This window comes from Siniperca chuatsi, linkage group LG23 (genome assembly GCF_020085105.1).
Source record: "Siniperca chuatsi isolate FFG_IHB_CAS linkage group LG23, ASM2008510v1, whole genome shotgun sequence".
Lineage (NCBI taxonomy): Eukaryota > Metazoa > Chordata > Actinopteri > Centrarchiformes > Sinipercidae > Siniperca > Siniperca chuatsi.
The window spans coordinates 8,453,335-8,469,422 of record NC_058064.1 but is presented as its reverse complement, the minus strand read 5'-3'; the positions used below and the strand labels follow the sequence as shown (position 1 = coordinate 8,469,422).

Below are 16,088 nucleotides of genomic sequence, written 5' to 3'. Positions count from 1 at the left end.
GCACTTTTCACCTCACCGATCAATTAGTTTATTGATTTAGTTAGTTGAACCGGGTTCCACTCACCAAATGAAGAACCTTCTTAAACCAGTTTAATGATTTCTTTGTAGTCTTCATTTCGATCACCTGTTACTGCTATATTTCGCTCATTATCAGTCTCTTCTGAGTATGAACCTTCATTGTGCTGCCTCTGTGTTTTACGCTTTCGGCTACTGTTAATCCTCTGCACATTTTTCCAACCTTCATTTTCCCCGCCACCTACTTCCATTCCTCCTAGCTCACTTCCTGATCCGTCACTTTCCTCTGCCATCTCCTCTCCATTCACAGCCAATCAGATGCTCTCAGGTGTTGGATGAAGGGGGCTCAGAGTCGACAGTTCAAGGCAGAAGAAGACATTCGTATCACAGGTGTCGCTCTGGTTTTGAATTACGGGATGTTCTTGTCAATCTGCCTCAGTTTTTTTTTTAAACTGGGCTGTAAACTCTGTTTAAAGGTAATTCGTTGTTATAATACAAGTTTTGCTTAACAAAATAACAATAATGAAAGCAGTAAAACCAGTTGTATTCTGACCGTCTCATCTTGGTCTCGGATTAAATCCATCCATACAAATGCAATACCAACGCTTCGGCCAGCAGATGTCGCCATTTTGACTGTATCAAATGCTTCGAAACAGTGAACCATTTTAAACTGCTTCAGAGTGATTCAGTGCTTGAGAAAACCTCGTTTCCAACATCATTTGTTAACATTAAGAGTGTAGGATTCTGCACATACCTATATTTGCCCCAGTCACTCACCTTTCGTCTAACCCACAGCCATGCATTAGAACTGACTGCAGTGTCTGCCATGTTTTTCACTGCCTGCTTTAGGGCCCTTTATACCCAGTTCAGTTAATAGGGACAAAACTGATTTTCCAACAAAACCCCAACAGCCAACCTCTGTATACCTTGCTTTTCCCTCCCATGGTACTGTCAGCTCCACAAAATACTCAGCACATGATCAGGTCTTAGATCAGTGGTAGCTACTGCATCTCCTACCTGTTCACCCTCACAAACAAAATCCCACTATGCACTATGTAAATCTGATGTATACAGTTTATATACCTTAGTGCTTTTCTGCTGAAATACATAGAGCAAAGACAAAAACAGAAGTGCTATTATGAACAATGCAATTGACATTTGAGCTCAAAATAAGCTTTATTTTACATAATGGGCAGAAACCAGATATCTGGTATCAAGTGCAACAACAGTTCATTAACACTTCCTGTGCAAAACAAGCATCGCATTACATAACCTCCACAGTAATTTCTTAAATACTGCATATCACTTAAAAAAGTCAAACAAAAGGAGAGAAATAATGTCTTTGTTAAATTACACTGTTAATATTACCACAGCTGCAAAATTAAAAAAGTATCTTCTCTTTGAAATCATGAAGCATGTTACAGTTTACATTTTAGCTTTGAGGGAGGAAATGGGCAGTGAGTTCAAGAACTTTTCCAGGGTAGAAATATAGTCTTCTGGGTGGCATCGCATGTGGGCTGCATGTATCGACTCCTTCCACTTCCTGCTCTCCACAGTCATGCCCCTCTTCCTCCAGAGGTCAATACACTTTTCCATGACAACTGGGTTGCACAGGGCATCATTTTCACTGAAAAAGAAGAGGGCTGGTGCAGTAATTGGGCTCTTGTGGAAAACTTGGATGCTGTTGTCATAGAAGTCTGCCGTGTGGGTTTTGAAGAGCCAGAAATAAAACATGGCAGCGTTTTTGACAAAGCCCTCTAAACATGGCACCAGAGTCTTGCCAAGGCCTGAATAACAACAAGAGACAGAAATAATCAAGAGGGTTAATTAAGATTTCAAAATTAAGCAGTGTGTAATTACATATATACACAACACAGTGCTGTATAGGGCTGGGTATCATACTTCAATACTTTGAGTACTGACAGAAATTTTGCTACTCCTATTACTATTCTTTGACATACTACTATTTGGGGGGATTAGACTGTTTTGGTCAGACAAAACTAGCAATTTGAAGGCATCACCTTGGGGTTAGGGAATTTTTCACAGTTTTGGGACATTTTGTTGACTAGATGATAAATGGAAAAAATAAAAGCAATCAACCAATAAAAAAAGCATACATAATATAAACTGTTTGCAGACACTGTACTAAGGCAGGTTAGAAACATGCTGCCACAAAGAATTCCTGGACTCCTGACAAACAGGAGCAGTAGGTCAGCTGGCAAATGAATTATTTAAAGAACTGACACACATATCCAACACAAAAGTAACTTGAGCTGGATCACTCTCACTCACCTATCGCCATGTGCTCCAGAGTGCCAACAACCAAGCTGTCATAGATGTGCCCTTTCACCCTCTGGGCCAGGCCTGCATGTTTTTTCGGTCCCTGAGCAATGTGGGTGAGTATCTGGGTGAAAGTGTAGCCACCGATGGAGGAGGCATGGACCAGCACCGCCCTCCCTGAGAACTGAGGATCCTCCAGAACCTTCAAAATCTCCAGCCCGTAGTCGAGTCCCCACCGAGGCCACAGGAAGTGCATTACACTGCTCTGGACCACGAGGACATCCATGCCACGGTCCAGGTAAAGGTCCCTGTACTTGGCCACCGCCCCCGGCTGGGCACCGAGCCAGGAGAAGAAAAGAAGAAGAGGACGGGAAGTGGAGGCAGAATCTGATTGGTTTTGGGAAGAGACAGGTGTGTGTGAAGGTGAATCTGAGAGCAATGGAGAGGAGGAAGCATCTGCAGAGGAGGAGTCGCTGAGGGGCAGAGCTGAGGGTGATGGGGAAGAGAGGGGGCAAAGAGCAGCGGATGTTTGAGATTCTTTGGCAGGACATAACATCTGGTCCGCTGTGTCTGAGAACGGAGCGTAATAATAAGTTATGCCATTGCTGATCCTCCTGGCTATGAAGCTCCCTCCACTGACTTGATCAGACATGGCTGCATCAGTCCTGAAGAGGATGGAACAAATGACAGACCAAAGTCAGATTTAAAAATGAGAAGACTGAAATGGTTTTTATGGCATAATTATAAAAAATGTGATTTACTTAACTAAAGCTTTCACTATATATCCTCCTGAGACCCCAAATTAAATGTTGAACACTTCCCAAAAACATTGTTTTGAAATGTATTATTTATAGTATGTCCTTTGTAGTGGACACCAGGTCAATGGCATTTTCCATCAGTGTATATTATTTTATAAAATACAACAAAATTAAAAAATGGAAAATTTAAACCAAAAATTGGGTATTGAAAATTGTTAAACCATTTAGCTTTCAGTCAAACTTTTTAAAGCCATGTTTGGCTGATACTGGTATCATATGAGAAAAATATCATAAACTCACTGTTTAGCTACAAAATAACTTATGTTATTATTATTTATTTAATTTTTTTTTGCATTTTACCAATGTACATTTATTCTATATACTAACAATAAAATGGATGTCTGGTTTTGGTCACCCATGTTCTGTGTGACAAAAACATTTAAAAAAGAAAAGTGTTTGACGCATATCCCAGAAATCCATAATACATCCATGGGTGCCATCTTCTCTGAAAAGAGGAGGGGGGTGTTAAGCTTCCAGCTATGTAATAATAATAATTATCATTATTATTATTAATACATATTTATAATAATGTTCCACTTTCACCCGTGCACCCAACGATAGAGGTGAAACTGGAGCAATTTGGATTTCAGTGTCTTGCTTATTAAAAATGGACATTAAAAAATGCATTACCGGGTCTGAGGAGGATGTAGCACAGCATCCGCATTTTTTTTTTTAATACTCATGCAAGTTCCGCAAGACAGGTCACACACAAGCAATATCACAGCAACAAATCATTCTTTACCCTGTGGAGAGCGCCAGATTCCCCATTCTATGGGACTACTATACGGGAGCACCGCGTCCTCCTGGTTGCTTGAAAAAGGACTTTGAAAGGTCGGTCTGTTCTCTCACGGTGTCGATTCGTCCTGGCAACTGGGTTACCTCTTCTTCTTCATGTTTTTTGGCGGTGGGCAAACAACGGACTGGTGCCATTATCGCCACCAACTGGTAGTGTCTTCTTCTTCTTCTTTTTGTTTTACGGCGGTTGGCATCCAGCTTGTTGGTGCATTACCGCCCCCTTCTGCTCCGGGGTGTAGAACAGACTAGGTTTAGAATCTAAATCCCTTCAAAATAAAATAAAATGAGAAAAACAAAAAAACGCACACACACCCTGAACTACGTTTTATCCTCCATGCTAACCATGTCAGCCACCCTAGCACCCTATTCCTGTTTTTCCATCATATCTTATTAAAAACCCCTGTGCCCTTTAGAAAAGCTAACAGTACCCTGACCTGTGCTTTCTCACCAATGCTCAGTAATTCTTTTAATGTGAATTCCTGCACCCCTAATTCCCTCAGATTATTCCTCATCATCTCTCTCTGTGTAATATACCCCCTACAACTCAGAACTACATGCTCCACTGTCTCCTCTTCCTGACATCCATCACACAAGCCTGTCTGGTGTTTCCCTACCATCTTCAGCGTTTTATTTAGTGCACAGTGCCCTAACCTTAATCTTGTAATCTTTTAAGGATGAAAAGTAGCGGGCTTATCACACTGCCTTGAGGTGCTCCATTTCCAAATGTGTATTGATTTGACAAGTCTGACCCAATCCGTACTTTGCCTGGGGCTATTTCAGTCTCTAGCCTTATCACTGAGTATATATATTATTCATTCCTCTCCTAAAACCACTCTGATAACATGCCAGCATTCCTCTCTTCTCAATCTTATATGATAACCTTTCTGTTATCATCCTTTCCATTATCTTGATTTGTTGTTAGTGCGACTGGCCTATAACTAGTGGGTTTACATGGATCCTTGCCAGGTTTTCTTATCAGATTCACTACTGCTTCCTTCCTTGCACTTAGTAATCTTCCCTCCTCCCACACTCTGTTATAAAGCTGCAGCAACTTCGATAGCGCTCCTTCCACTAGATGCTTTAGCATAACATCGCATACCTGATCTTCCCTTGGAGAGGTTGGTCTTGCTCTGTTTATTGCTCTCACCATCTCTGCCAAAGAAAATGGTTAATCAATTATATCATCTGCTTCTTCCAACTGGTAGTGGTGGATATTGTGGTGGAGGAAGTATTCAGATAAAAATTAAAGTAATTAATGTAAAAATACTCAGTTACAGGTAAAAGTCATGCATTGAAAATGTTACTTAAGTAAAAGTATGGAAGTATAATCAGGAAAATGTACTTAAAGTATTAAAAGTAAAAGTACTCAATGCAGAAAAACGGCCCCTTTGACTGGTATAATATATATATATATATATATATATATAAAACTTTTTCCTTCACCCTCCGCGGGTGGTCCCATCCTTCGAGCTTGGGTCCTCCATCCTGGGAGCTTGAGGGTTCTGCGCAGTATCTTTGCTGTTCCCAGTACTGCACTCTTCTGGACCGAGATGTCTGGTGTTCCTCCAGGGATCTGCTGTAGCCACTCCTCCAGTTTGGGGGTCACTGCCCCGAGTGCGCCGATGACCACGGGCACCACTGTTGCCTTCACCTTCCAGGCCTTCTCCAGCTCTTCTCTGAGCCCTTGGTACTTCTCTAGTTTCTCATGTTCCTTTTTCCTGATGTTGCCATCGTTTGGTATTGCCACGTCAACCACAACGGCTTTCCTCTGCTGTTTGTCCACCACCACGATGTCTGGTTGGTTCGCCATTAGCATTCTGTCAGTCTGAATCTGGAAGTCCCACAGGATCTTGGCTCGGTCATTCTCTACCACCTTCGGAGGTGTTTCCCACTTTGACCTCGGGGTTTCCAGTCCATACTCAGTGCAGATGTTCCTGTACACTATGCCAGCTACTTGGTTATGGCGCTCCATGTATGCTTTTCCTGCCAGCATCTTACACCCTGCCGTTATGTGCTGGATTGTCTCAGGGGCCTCTTTGCACAGCCTACACCTTGGGTCTTGTCTGGTGTGGTAGATCTGGGCCTCTATTGCTCTGGTGCTCAGGGCCTGCTCTTGTGCAGCCATGATGAGTGCCTCTGTGCTGTCCTTCAGTCCAGCCCGCTCTAGCCATTGGTAGGATTTCTTGATCAGCCACTTCAGTTATGTTGCGGTGGTACATCCCGTGTAGGGGTTTGTCCTCCCATGATGGTCCTTCCTCCATATATATATATATATATATATATATATATATATATATATATATATATATATATATATATATATATATATATATAGATAGATAGATAGATAGATAGATAGATAGATACTAGATTATTATTACTCGTGCGTTAATGTAAAAGCAGGATTTTACTGTTGTAGTTGTAGTGGTTGAGGTGGAGCTGATTTTCAACTATTTCGAATAGGACTTCAACTAATGATTATTTTCATTATGGATCCATCTGCTGATTATTATCTCCATTAATCGATTGATTGTTTGGTTTGTAAAAATTCTGAAAATAGTGAGAAATGCAGTCATAATTACCCAGAGCCCAAAGTGACACCTTCACAATAGTAATTTTGTCCAACCAACAGTACAAACCTCTGAAATAATGAAAATAATTAAAAGGAAAAGCAGCAAATCGTCACATTTGAGAAGCTGGAACCATGAAATGTTTTTACAAGTATAATGACTTAAACAATTATCAAAGTTGTTGCCAATTAATTTTCTGTCAATCAACTAATTATTTAATCGACTAATCGTTTCAGCTGTACTTGAATAAACAGTTGGGTAGTTTAATTTATAACAAAACATCATATTTTATAAGCTCTTCATATGTTTTGTGTGCAAAAATATTAATTTGTAAAGTAACTAATAACTAAAGCTGACAAATAATTGTAGTGGAGTAAAAGTACAATATTTCCCTCTGAAATGTGGTGGAGTAGAAGTAGAAAGTGGTATGAAAAGAAAAGACTCAAGTAAAGTACATGTATCTCAAATTGGTACTTAAGTACAGTACTTCACAAATGTACTTAGTTACATTCCACTAGTGACTAATAAAAAATGAGATAAAAAATAACCAAGAACACAAAACTGTCATATCCTCACAATCAGATTTGCTCCTCAGATAATGAAAAAAACGTTAATATTCGTCTCCTGAACTTCTTTGCAAAATATTATGTAAATCAAAGTTTCTCTCTGAGCTTCAGAATCAGGTCTCTTCTCCCAATTCTCCCTTGAAAATTATGTTGCAGTTTTTCCAGATACTCATCAACAGCTATAGGGAATTGCTCATAAAAATCATCTGGCATCAACAATGTGATACTAATAATAATGACAATAATAAAATAGGAGTTCATTCAATCAAATGATAATCCTCACATAGCAATAATGAGTTAAATAATATAGTGACATATTTGATACACTCTATTGCAGCTTAAACATAGCTTATTCCCTGATCTGTTATTTATAGTTCAAGGACCTCATGACCAGAACAAGCTATTTCTGTCAGGATAACGCAATAGAGTCACACACTTCATCTAAATAGGGAAACATTAGAAGGTCATTAAGTCTGTTTTTGTTCTGACCTCCTAATCAAATAACTGCAAGACATTTCAGTGCCACAAGATGGAGCCAGAGACTAACACAGCCAGTTGCTTCAGAAAGAAGAGAACTTTACTACTTTAGTAATATCAGCACTCTAATGAATGTGTCCATTACAACTTGTATAATTGATATTGATTACTTAGGAAAAGTGGAGAGATATGTGTGTAAGTATGTATGTATATAAGATATGTTATTTCTATGAATTCCTGAGAATCTGATGTCACCTAAAGATACTTGGGCCTCATGGTGTTCATAATTCTTCATTTAAATCCACCCCTGGAGAAATGTATATTATTAAATTAAGTCTTTTTTGCATAATTCAATACATTCCAGCTATTGTTTTGATCTTTTTTGTCATTATAACAGCTGCCCACATTTCCTCAAACTACCTTTATCTAAGATGTGACCCTGCAAACTATTTCCCTTTAATTTAATCCCTCCAAAACTGCCTTCATGACATTCGTATGTGGATGTCTCAGAATTTCCTCCAAATTAATAGTACTAAGACAAATGCCCTATTCTCAAATTCTCTTATTCTAGGTACACTGTCTCATTCTGTAACCCTACCGCAGGAATCTTGGTGTCATTTGATGGCAGCCTCATGTTAGACAAACACACCAAATCTATGGTTCATTCCTGTTTACTACATCTTATCTTTCACAGATTAGAGTGTTTCTATCCACCAAATACTTGGAAAATAATATTCACACCTTCATTCAGTGGTGGAAGAAGTATTCAGATCTTTCACCTAAGTTAAAATAAAAATACCACAATTAAATTAAAGTAAAAGCCCTGCATTCAAAACCTTATTTACGTAAATGTAACTAAGTATTATCAGCAACATATGCTTAAAGTATAAAAGTAAAAGTAGTCACTATACAGCCAAAATGGGCTCTGTCAGTATTACAGTTTTATATGTTATAATATTGTATTATTATTATTGATGCATTAACATTTTAATATTGTAGCCGACTGCAGTAAGACTGATTTTACTCATTTTATATCCTTTTGGGTGGCTTAATTTACTGTATAACAATGTCTTGTATTTTATAGGCTCATTATAGGTTTTTAAATCCTCATCTGAAAGTAAGTAGAAACTACAGCTGTCAGAGAAATGCAGTGGAATAAAAAGCACCATATTTCCCTCTGAAATGTAGTGAAGAAGTATCATAAGAAGTAGCATAAAATTAAAATACTCACATAAAGTACAAGTACGTCAGAATGTACTTAAGTACTGTACTTGAGTAAATGTACTTAGTTACACCTTGTCAAAATAGCGTTGTCTTAGAGTAAAGCACTTTGTAACTGTATTTTTGAAAAGAGCTATATAAATAAAGTCTATTGTATTATTATGTATTCAATTGCCTTATCTTCTTCCATTTCAGTTATTCATTTCTACATGATGGATGTTAACTGGAAAGACATTTGATCCTGAGATGCAGCAAAATCTGATGTTTACAGATTTTTAAATAGCTAAAAAATTTCAACCAGGAATTTCCATCTTAGCTGCGGGAAACATCCTGATGTGTCACATTGTCTTCATTTGCTCAGTGGAAACAAAAAAAATCTTCCACTGAACCAGCAAACTGGCACAGAAATGTAAGGTGAATGTGAAATAACGTTGTGTGGGTTTGAATAAAGCTTGGCTGCACAGCACACCAGACTGTCCCACTGGTGATTCTGTTGGGTTTAAGATTAATTAGAATCTTTAATCTGATTTATGTTATTTGCATCAAGCTTACATGTATTACTGTTTTTATTATGTGTTACTTTTTCATAATGGCTTTAAAACCACAGAAATGTCTTTTCTGACATCACCATCAGTTAGTCTCAGTGTAGCTTGCTGTAAATGTGAGCCGTGGTTGCCATGACAGTGTTTTGTGAAGGTGACTGTAAAATGGCTGTCACAGTTGTGATCAGATCTTTCCATTCTTTCACACACAAGCAACAGAGGCAGTTTTAGGTCATCACTTCCTCTTTTTTTTCTCTTTTCTTTGATCTATTTTCTGCAGTCGTCCCCCCCAGACACACTACCTTATATTTTCCAGTACTTCTGTTTTATGATGTTCGGAATGAGTGCAGCAAGTTTCTAGTTTAATATTAGTTTTCATTCATTCGTTAGAATTCATTTTGCACATGTTAATATAATATCCTTGTTTCAGAAACCTGTATAAGCCTTTAACCTGGTTTTGAGAAACCTGCTAGCCGTACTCTGATAGAAACTGGGATACTGTGGCATGGAAACACCTTATCCAGGTTCTGATCACTGTCTGCTGTCTGTGCAAGTGCCTCCTCAACCCTAAATAGTAGCAGTTAGTCAGTAAAACAAAATATATGATGATATATACGATGATCAGTGTTTGAAAGAGTTAAAGACATGCCTGCCCTGATGCAGATGATCAGAAACCTGGCCACTTGGGGGCAGCAGAACAAGCTGTAACACATTTAATCACCTCATAAAGTTGCTACGGCAAACATGTTAGGAAACAGTTGCCTATTTACACATCCAGCACACACAGAGCAACATTAGCATTCATGAGTCATGCTTTTGATGAATGCAGTTCAATATTTACTCTTCTTTTAGCTCTGTTTTTGTCTCCACCAGCTCCTGAAAGAAATATCTGGCTCTTTGCCAAATGTTCCACTAGCTAGTCGCTAACTTTGTCAAAACAATGAGTTGAAAGATGCTACTGTAATACACTCCCTAGAGCTAAGGGGAACTGCAGAGTCATGTGACCCTTTTCACATTAAACATAGTCATTTGATCAATTGTTACTATAAAAATATTTATTAGTCCAGCTTTATTTTCAATAGTTTGGCTAACAATTTTATCTTGTGTACAAACGTGTGTCTGTGTGCAACAGAGAAAAAGCCTGAAATTTTCTTTGCCTGGCTCAGCATGATCACTTTCAGGCTCAGTCAGGCAGAAAAATGTTTGAGTCCAACAAAAACATAACCCTCGCCCCTTCGGCCATGCGCCTGTGTTACTCTCAACGCTAGCTGCCCCTCTCCACCCTACATCCCTTATCCCCATCTTACGTCAACCTCTAAACAACCCCTTCCTGCTGATTTTCTATACATCCCCCTCATCAAAACTCTCCCTCCCAGGAAAAGAAAGCCTCCATCACTTTCTTCTGACCCCCTTGTAAAGCTCCACGGCCCTCTCCATCTTCCCCTGTCAGCACCTCAGACCACCCCCCTATTGCTGCCGCACAAACCCCTGGCTTTTCCTTTTTGCATTGTTTCACCGTGGCCCCTATTGTTGGAGCAAAAAGAGAAAGTTGGGAGGGAGGGGAGGCAGAGAATAAAAAGAGGGGAGGAGGGGAGCGAGGGGAGAATGTGCCCTCTCTGTTCTCTGGGCAGGAGGGGTCCACCCACATCAGGGTGTGGAAATTCCGTTGCAGCTTCCTGCTTTTTCTCCCAGTCTTTCCCTTTTACTCCTCTCACTCATCTCTGTCATATTTCCTCTTCACGCATAGGATGAAATTACACTAAGCATGTCCAAAGCGTTAAAACACTGGAGGATTTACTTTTTAACTTGAGTTTGTGGGAGCAGGTGGCAACAATGCCATTTGAGGCTAAATGATCACAACAAAACCATTTAAAATGCACGTATTGGTGCTTTCTTTTTTTCCACACCAACTACAGCATAAGGAGTGAGAATATAACCAGAACCAACTACAGGAAACATGCGTAAATTTGCAGTTTTATGGTCACTCATGCTTGGAAGGTGTAGCAAATTTTGAACCAAGAGCAAAACAGTCTGGAGCTGTGTTGCTATCCAGCAGTTGTTTTCATGTGTTCTTCAATGGTATTAACGTCTGAAATTCATGGTAAAGAGCACAACTCCATCATATTTAGCTTAAGTCCAAATAGTGGAATCAAATGTGTTTTTGGCTCATGCTGCAAATGAAAACTGTAAACTTAAACTAGTCATGAGTCCGTCTGACTTTTGTTTACAATCCCTGATTTACTAGTAACTGTACATTGTGAACCTTGATGAAATTAATAAAACCGTGAGCAACATTAGCATTCATTTAGAGCCATGTGTCTGGCCACCCAGCGAGTCAAAGTCCAATATTCACTGTTCTTTTAGCTCTGGTTTGGTTTCCACCAGGAGGGAAAATATCCAGCTCTTACATTTTTTTTCTTACATCAGGTAATGTACAGTGGGACAGAGCTTTTTTTCTAAAAACAGCTGCATGGTGCTGCTGGAAATTAGTTTGACCCAAAGCATTAAAGTTGTGGGCTGTAGAACCAAAAGCTGAAAGATGCTAAAAAGCTCTGTAGGGCTGAGGGGAACTGCATCATTTTTGATAATTATTTGTGGGTTTGTCGCTACTTTCACATTACACATAGTTACTTAATCCATTGTTAATATAACTATTGATTACAGCAGCTAAACATTATACAATATCAATTTTCCCAAAAACAAGGAAGCAGCGTTAAGGCTGACACAAGACTAGGCATGTTGATCTACCATTTCTTTACCTCTCTGCCATCTTTTCCATCCATCTTCTTCCATCTTTCACACTTCTCCATGTGAGGGCTGTGATTTGTATTCATAACACACTTACAGGGTGTTGTAGCTTATGCGTGACACCTGTCGTCTGAGGGAGGAGCTTTTTTTTATCCCATCAGTCATCCTTATTGGTATGGAAACCACGTTAAATCCCCAGTAGGTTCACAGAGCTGATGTATTAAACATACATCATTGATTACAGATGGCAAGCCCACATCTCACTGGACCTGGACATTTGAAACCTATAGCTGTCATTTTGTGTTTTAAACAGTCTATCTCCTATATAGTTAATTTACGTGTTGTACCATGGGCACAGCGAATACTTGTTTCTGATTGGTTGGTAAGTATCAGGTAAAATGTTATAACAGGGCATGCAAGGTATATTAAACTGCTGGTAACCATGGTAACAGTACTTCTGCTTCATGACACAGCTTTAAACTTTATTGTTTTGGTTCAGTCTCATGGCGGCTGTTTTCAGCAAAAAATCTCTAATAAACCCACTATACACTACCTGCCCAGCACTAAATGGCAGACAGCAACTAGCTAGTGAACTTAGTGGAGCATTTTGCAGCTAAAGAGACAGAAATTGGACTTACATTTGTCAAGTGGCCTAAAACAACTCCAAATGAATGCTAATGTTGCTGCGTGTCTGCTGGATGAGTAAGTAGACAATTGTTTGCTAACATGTTAGCCATATCAACATATCAACAAGTGGAGCTTCTGGTGAGTTCTGAAAACAGACTCAGTGATCACACTTACACATGCACACTGTATACACGGTATATATTGTTAGCTAGCTAGAGCGAATGCCTGCACTCTCACTACATAGCAGTTTGTAGTGGATAAATATGTACTATCAAATTCATGCGGATTAAGTGAGCTGACAAACTGCTTTGCGTAAAGTCTAAATGCATCTTTAAACTGAGCACTCATAGTCAAAAATGCTTCATAAAATGCCCATACTTTAGTGTTGTGAAAAGTCTATCGTGATAGCAAAGTGATGATGGCACATTATTTGTCCCAGAGGTTTTTCTCTGTATCAGTCAAGTAAATGCAGATGATTTGTCCACCAAGGTCATAGCCGATCGTCATCTAACAGCCCTAATCAGCCATATCAAATCTGCAGGGAAAGCTGTGTGGGAACACATTCATAAATACGCACTAGAACACACACACACACACACACACACACACACACACACACACAGTCTTCATTAAGCTTAAAGTACACATACCAGCAGCACTTTATTCTTGCGTGAGACTCGAAACACACACAGGGAAGTTGTTCTGCATGTCAAAAGCTACCAAGTGTGTAATGGATTTCTCCCCCAGTCAGACTGTCTTTATGGATTTTTTCAAAGGACATATTTATATCATGACTGCTGCCGTTCCATACATTAAGAGCTTGATTGACATTAATGACATGCCTCAGTCTGTTATTTTACTTCAGTAAATTACAGCTTATAGTATATAAAATGTGAAACACCATTATTTATAGATTAATATGTGGTGGCAGGAAGGCATGCAACTACACTCTGCAGACAGACACACACACAAACACGCACAAAAGTTAAAAAACCTGCTGTAATTGTTTTTGTAGCTAAAGGTTTTGGGAGATTTGGGGTCTTGACCTTGCTGTCACTATTAAAAGGGCCCTGGGCAGGGTCCATGTAGATGTCAGAGCCAATAAACTATTGATAGAGTCCATTGTTTTTTTCAGGACAACGAAACTTTATTTAACCTCCATAATATGCCATTGTCTGGCACTTTCTGTGTGCTAGAGCCAGCGGACTGTACAAGGAGAGAACACACACACACACACACACACACACACAAACACACACTGAATTCTTAGTATTCTCTGGGGGATGCTGATCTGCTTGTCCTCAAGATGCCTCAAGACCTGAGAAAGCACGAAAAGTCCCTTTAACGCACTGAAGTCCACTGTCATTAGTCACACTGATAACACAGGAATATGTGTAAAAGTGCACGATACGGTCCACAGAGATTATCTTAAATTGGAGCGTTTTCAGTGTTACAGCGAGATACTGGAGGTTCTTTCATGAGCTGGAGTAGAAGCTAAATAACTCCACAGCGGGGGGGAAAAGCAGAGACAGAGGAAATAAATAATCTATTGTCATTAGAACTGCAACTAACGATTGTTTTCTTTATCAGTTATTGCTGCTGATTATTTTCTCTACTAATAGATAAAATGTCAGAGAAAGGTGAAAAATTCACATCAGAATTTCCCAGAGGCCAAAGTGACGTCTTCAGATGTCATTTTTTGTCCAGTTTACAATGATATAAAACAGAGAACGGTAACAAATCCTATGTTTGGCATTTTTGGTGGAAAAATGACTCAAACGAGAAATCAGTTATCAAAATAGTTGCTGATTGAGTTTCTGATGATCAACTAATTGAATAATTGAATAATCATTTCAGCTCTAATTGCAGTTTAATTATATTTTGGGCTGTATCCATATTTGTTTCAAGGAAAAGTTACATTTGAGGAGATATCTGATGCACTTGTGAAGAAATGCATATGTACAGAGCCTGATAACTTAAGTATATAATGTATTTAAAACCTTTTTTATTATTTTCTTATCTTTTAGTCGAGGTCTACCAAGTTTTGTGATGTTGAATATTAAATGTTGCCCTTAGTTATGTCTTCTATTTGTATTACTGCAAAGGCAAAATGAGAAATTAAAGTAATTTAAAAAAACAAGAACATTATGAGGATATAAATAAATAAAAACTGAGCCGGGACTAGACTAAAGATCCTTAATTAGAACACATATACTCATCTGCTGCTAGAGCTGTCCTCGGGCACAGCTAAAGATCAGCTTACCCTGTCCCAAATTCATAACTTCATAAGACTGAAACATTTAAATCTGTCCTGAGATCAGAATGGTAGTTCATTTCATCTTTCATATCCTTCACTGCTGTTAAGCAAAGCCTGCAGCGCTTGTCTACAGTCATTCCAAAAATGATTTGATTTCTTCTATAGCATGAAACCAGGCTTTAAACAAACCTTGTACAATATGTCTTTTACCAAAAAACAGTAGATTCTTTAAGTATCAAAACCCTTAAACATTGGGTTTGTTCCTTCTCCAACTCTCCAAATGGGAGATGCATTCTGTGTCAGTCCCTTAGACGTTACGGTTTTAGCATATGGCTGTCTTGACTACTTTTGAAGGTCAGAATAATAGACTATGTATTTCATGTGCTGAGGATATACATCTTCAGACAATGCATCCAATCTAAATCCAATTATTCTATATAAAAACATGACAATACATTGAATTCAAAGTAGAAGAAGCAGCCTGTGTAGAAAGGAAACTCTTTTATCTCACAAGGGTAAAAGTAAAGGTGGTAAGAATAGCAAGGAGAGTCAAGGTCAAATATGTTATTAAGGCGATCTTGCCTGTGCCGACGGGACTGAGCCGAGCTGGGGAGGGGGCTTCATCACAGGCAGGACCGCTCAGCCACCATTTAGGAAATTACGTTACCTTGGGCTGGGAGTTCACTGATTGTTTCTATATTTGGGAAATTCCTGGGAATCATAGAGGCAAAGATCTGGGAAATGTGTCAAAGTTGGTGCACAACAGTAACACCCTCCATTGACTGGACACCTTAGATGTCAACAGAGATAAAAATAAACTGACAAAATAAACTGTGTCAAAGGTGAGTCTCTCTCTCTCCTTATGTAAACTTTGTAGGAGGTTGGACATGACGTGAGTTGTTCTGTGCTTGGGTAGGGTCGGATGGAAACTAATAACACAGATGCTTTATGGGAGTACTTTCATTTGCGTTTATAGCAACTTGGGTCTTATTACTGTAGTTTTGGCAGCCCAGTATCACAAGGAATTACATTCATATTGGACAATTATGTACCTCACGATTAATGTCCAATGCCAACATTCAGTGCCAACGCAGGAAGTGGCTGATATGTAGCATGATTGGAGATCGGGGTGGTGGATGGGCGTATAGCTACTTTTACGCAGGAGACCAGAG

At 39.1% G+C, this 16,088-nt stretch overlaps 1 protein-coding gene across 1 annotated transcript; it reads right to left on the bottom strand.

Moving 5' to 3' along the window:
• Window positions 1–1,172: 1,172 nt before the first annotated feature.
• On the bottom strand, window positions 1,173–4,045 carry LOC122871115. Its single transcript, XM_044185771.1, has 3 exons — window positions 3,856–4,045; window positions 2,308–2,960; window positions 1,173–1,802 (listed from the first exon to the last, which is right to left on the bottom strand). The coding sequence occupies exons 1-3, from the start codon at window positions 3,879–3,881 to the stop codon at window positions 1,441–1,443; spliced, it is 1,041 nt and encodes a 346-aa protein (XP_044041706.1). The 5' UTR covers window positions 3,882–4,045; the 3' UTR covers window positions 1,173–1,440.
• Window positions 4,046–16,088: the final 12,043 nt, after the last annotated feature.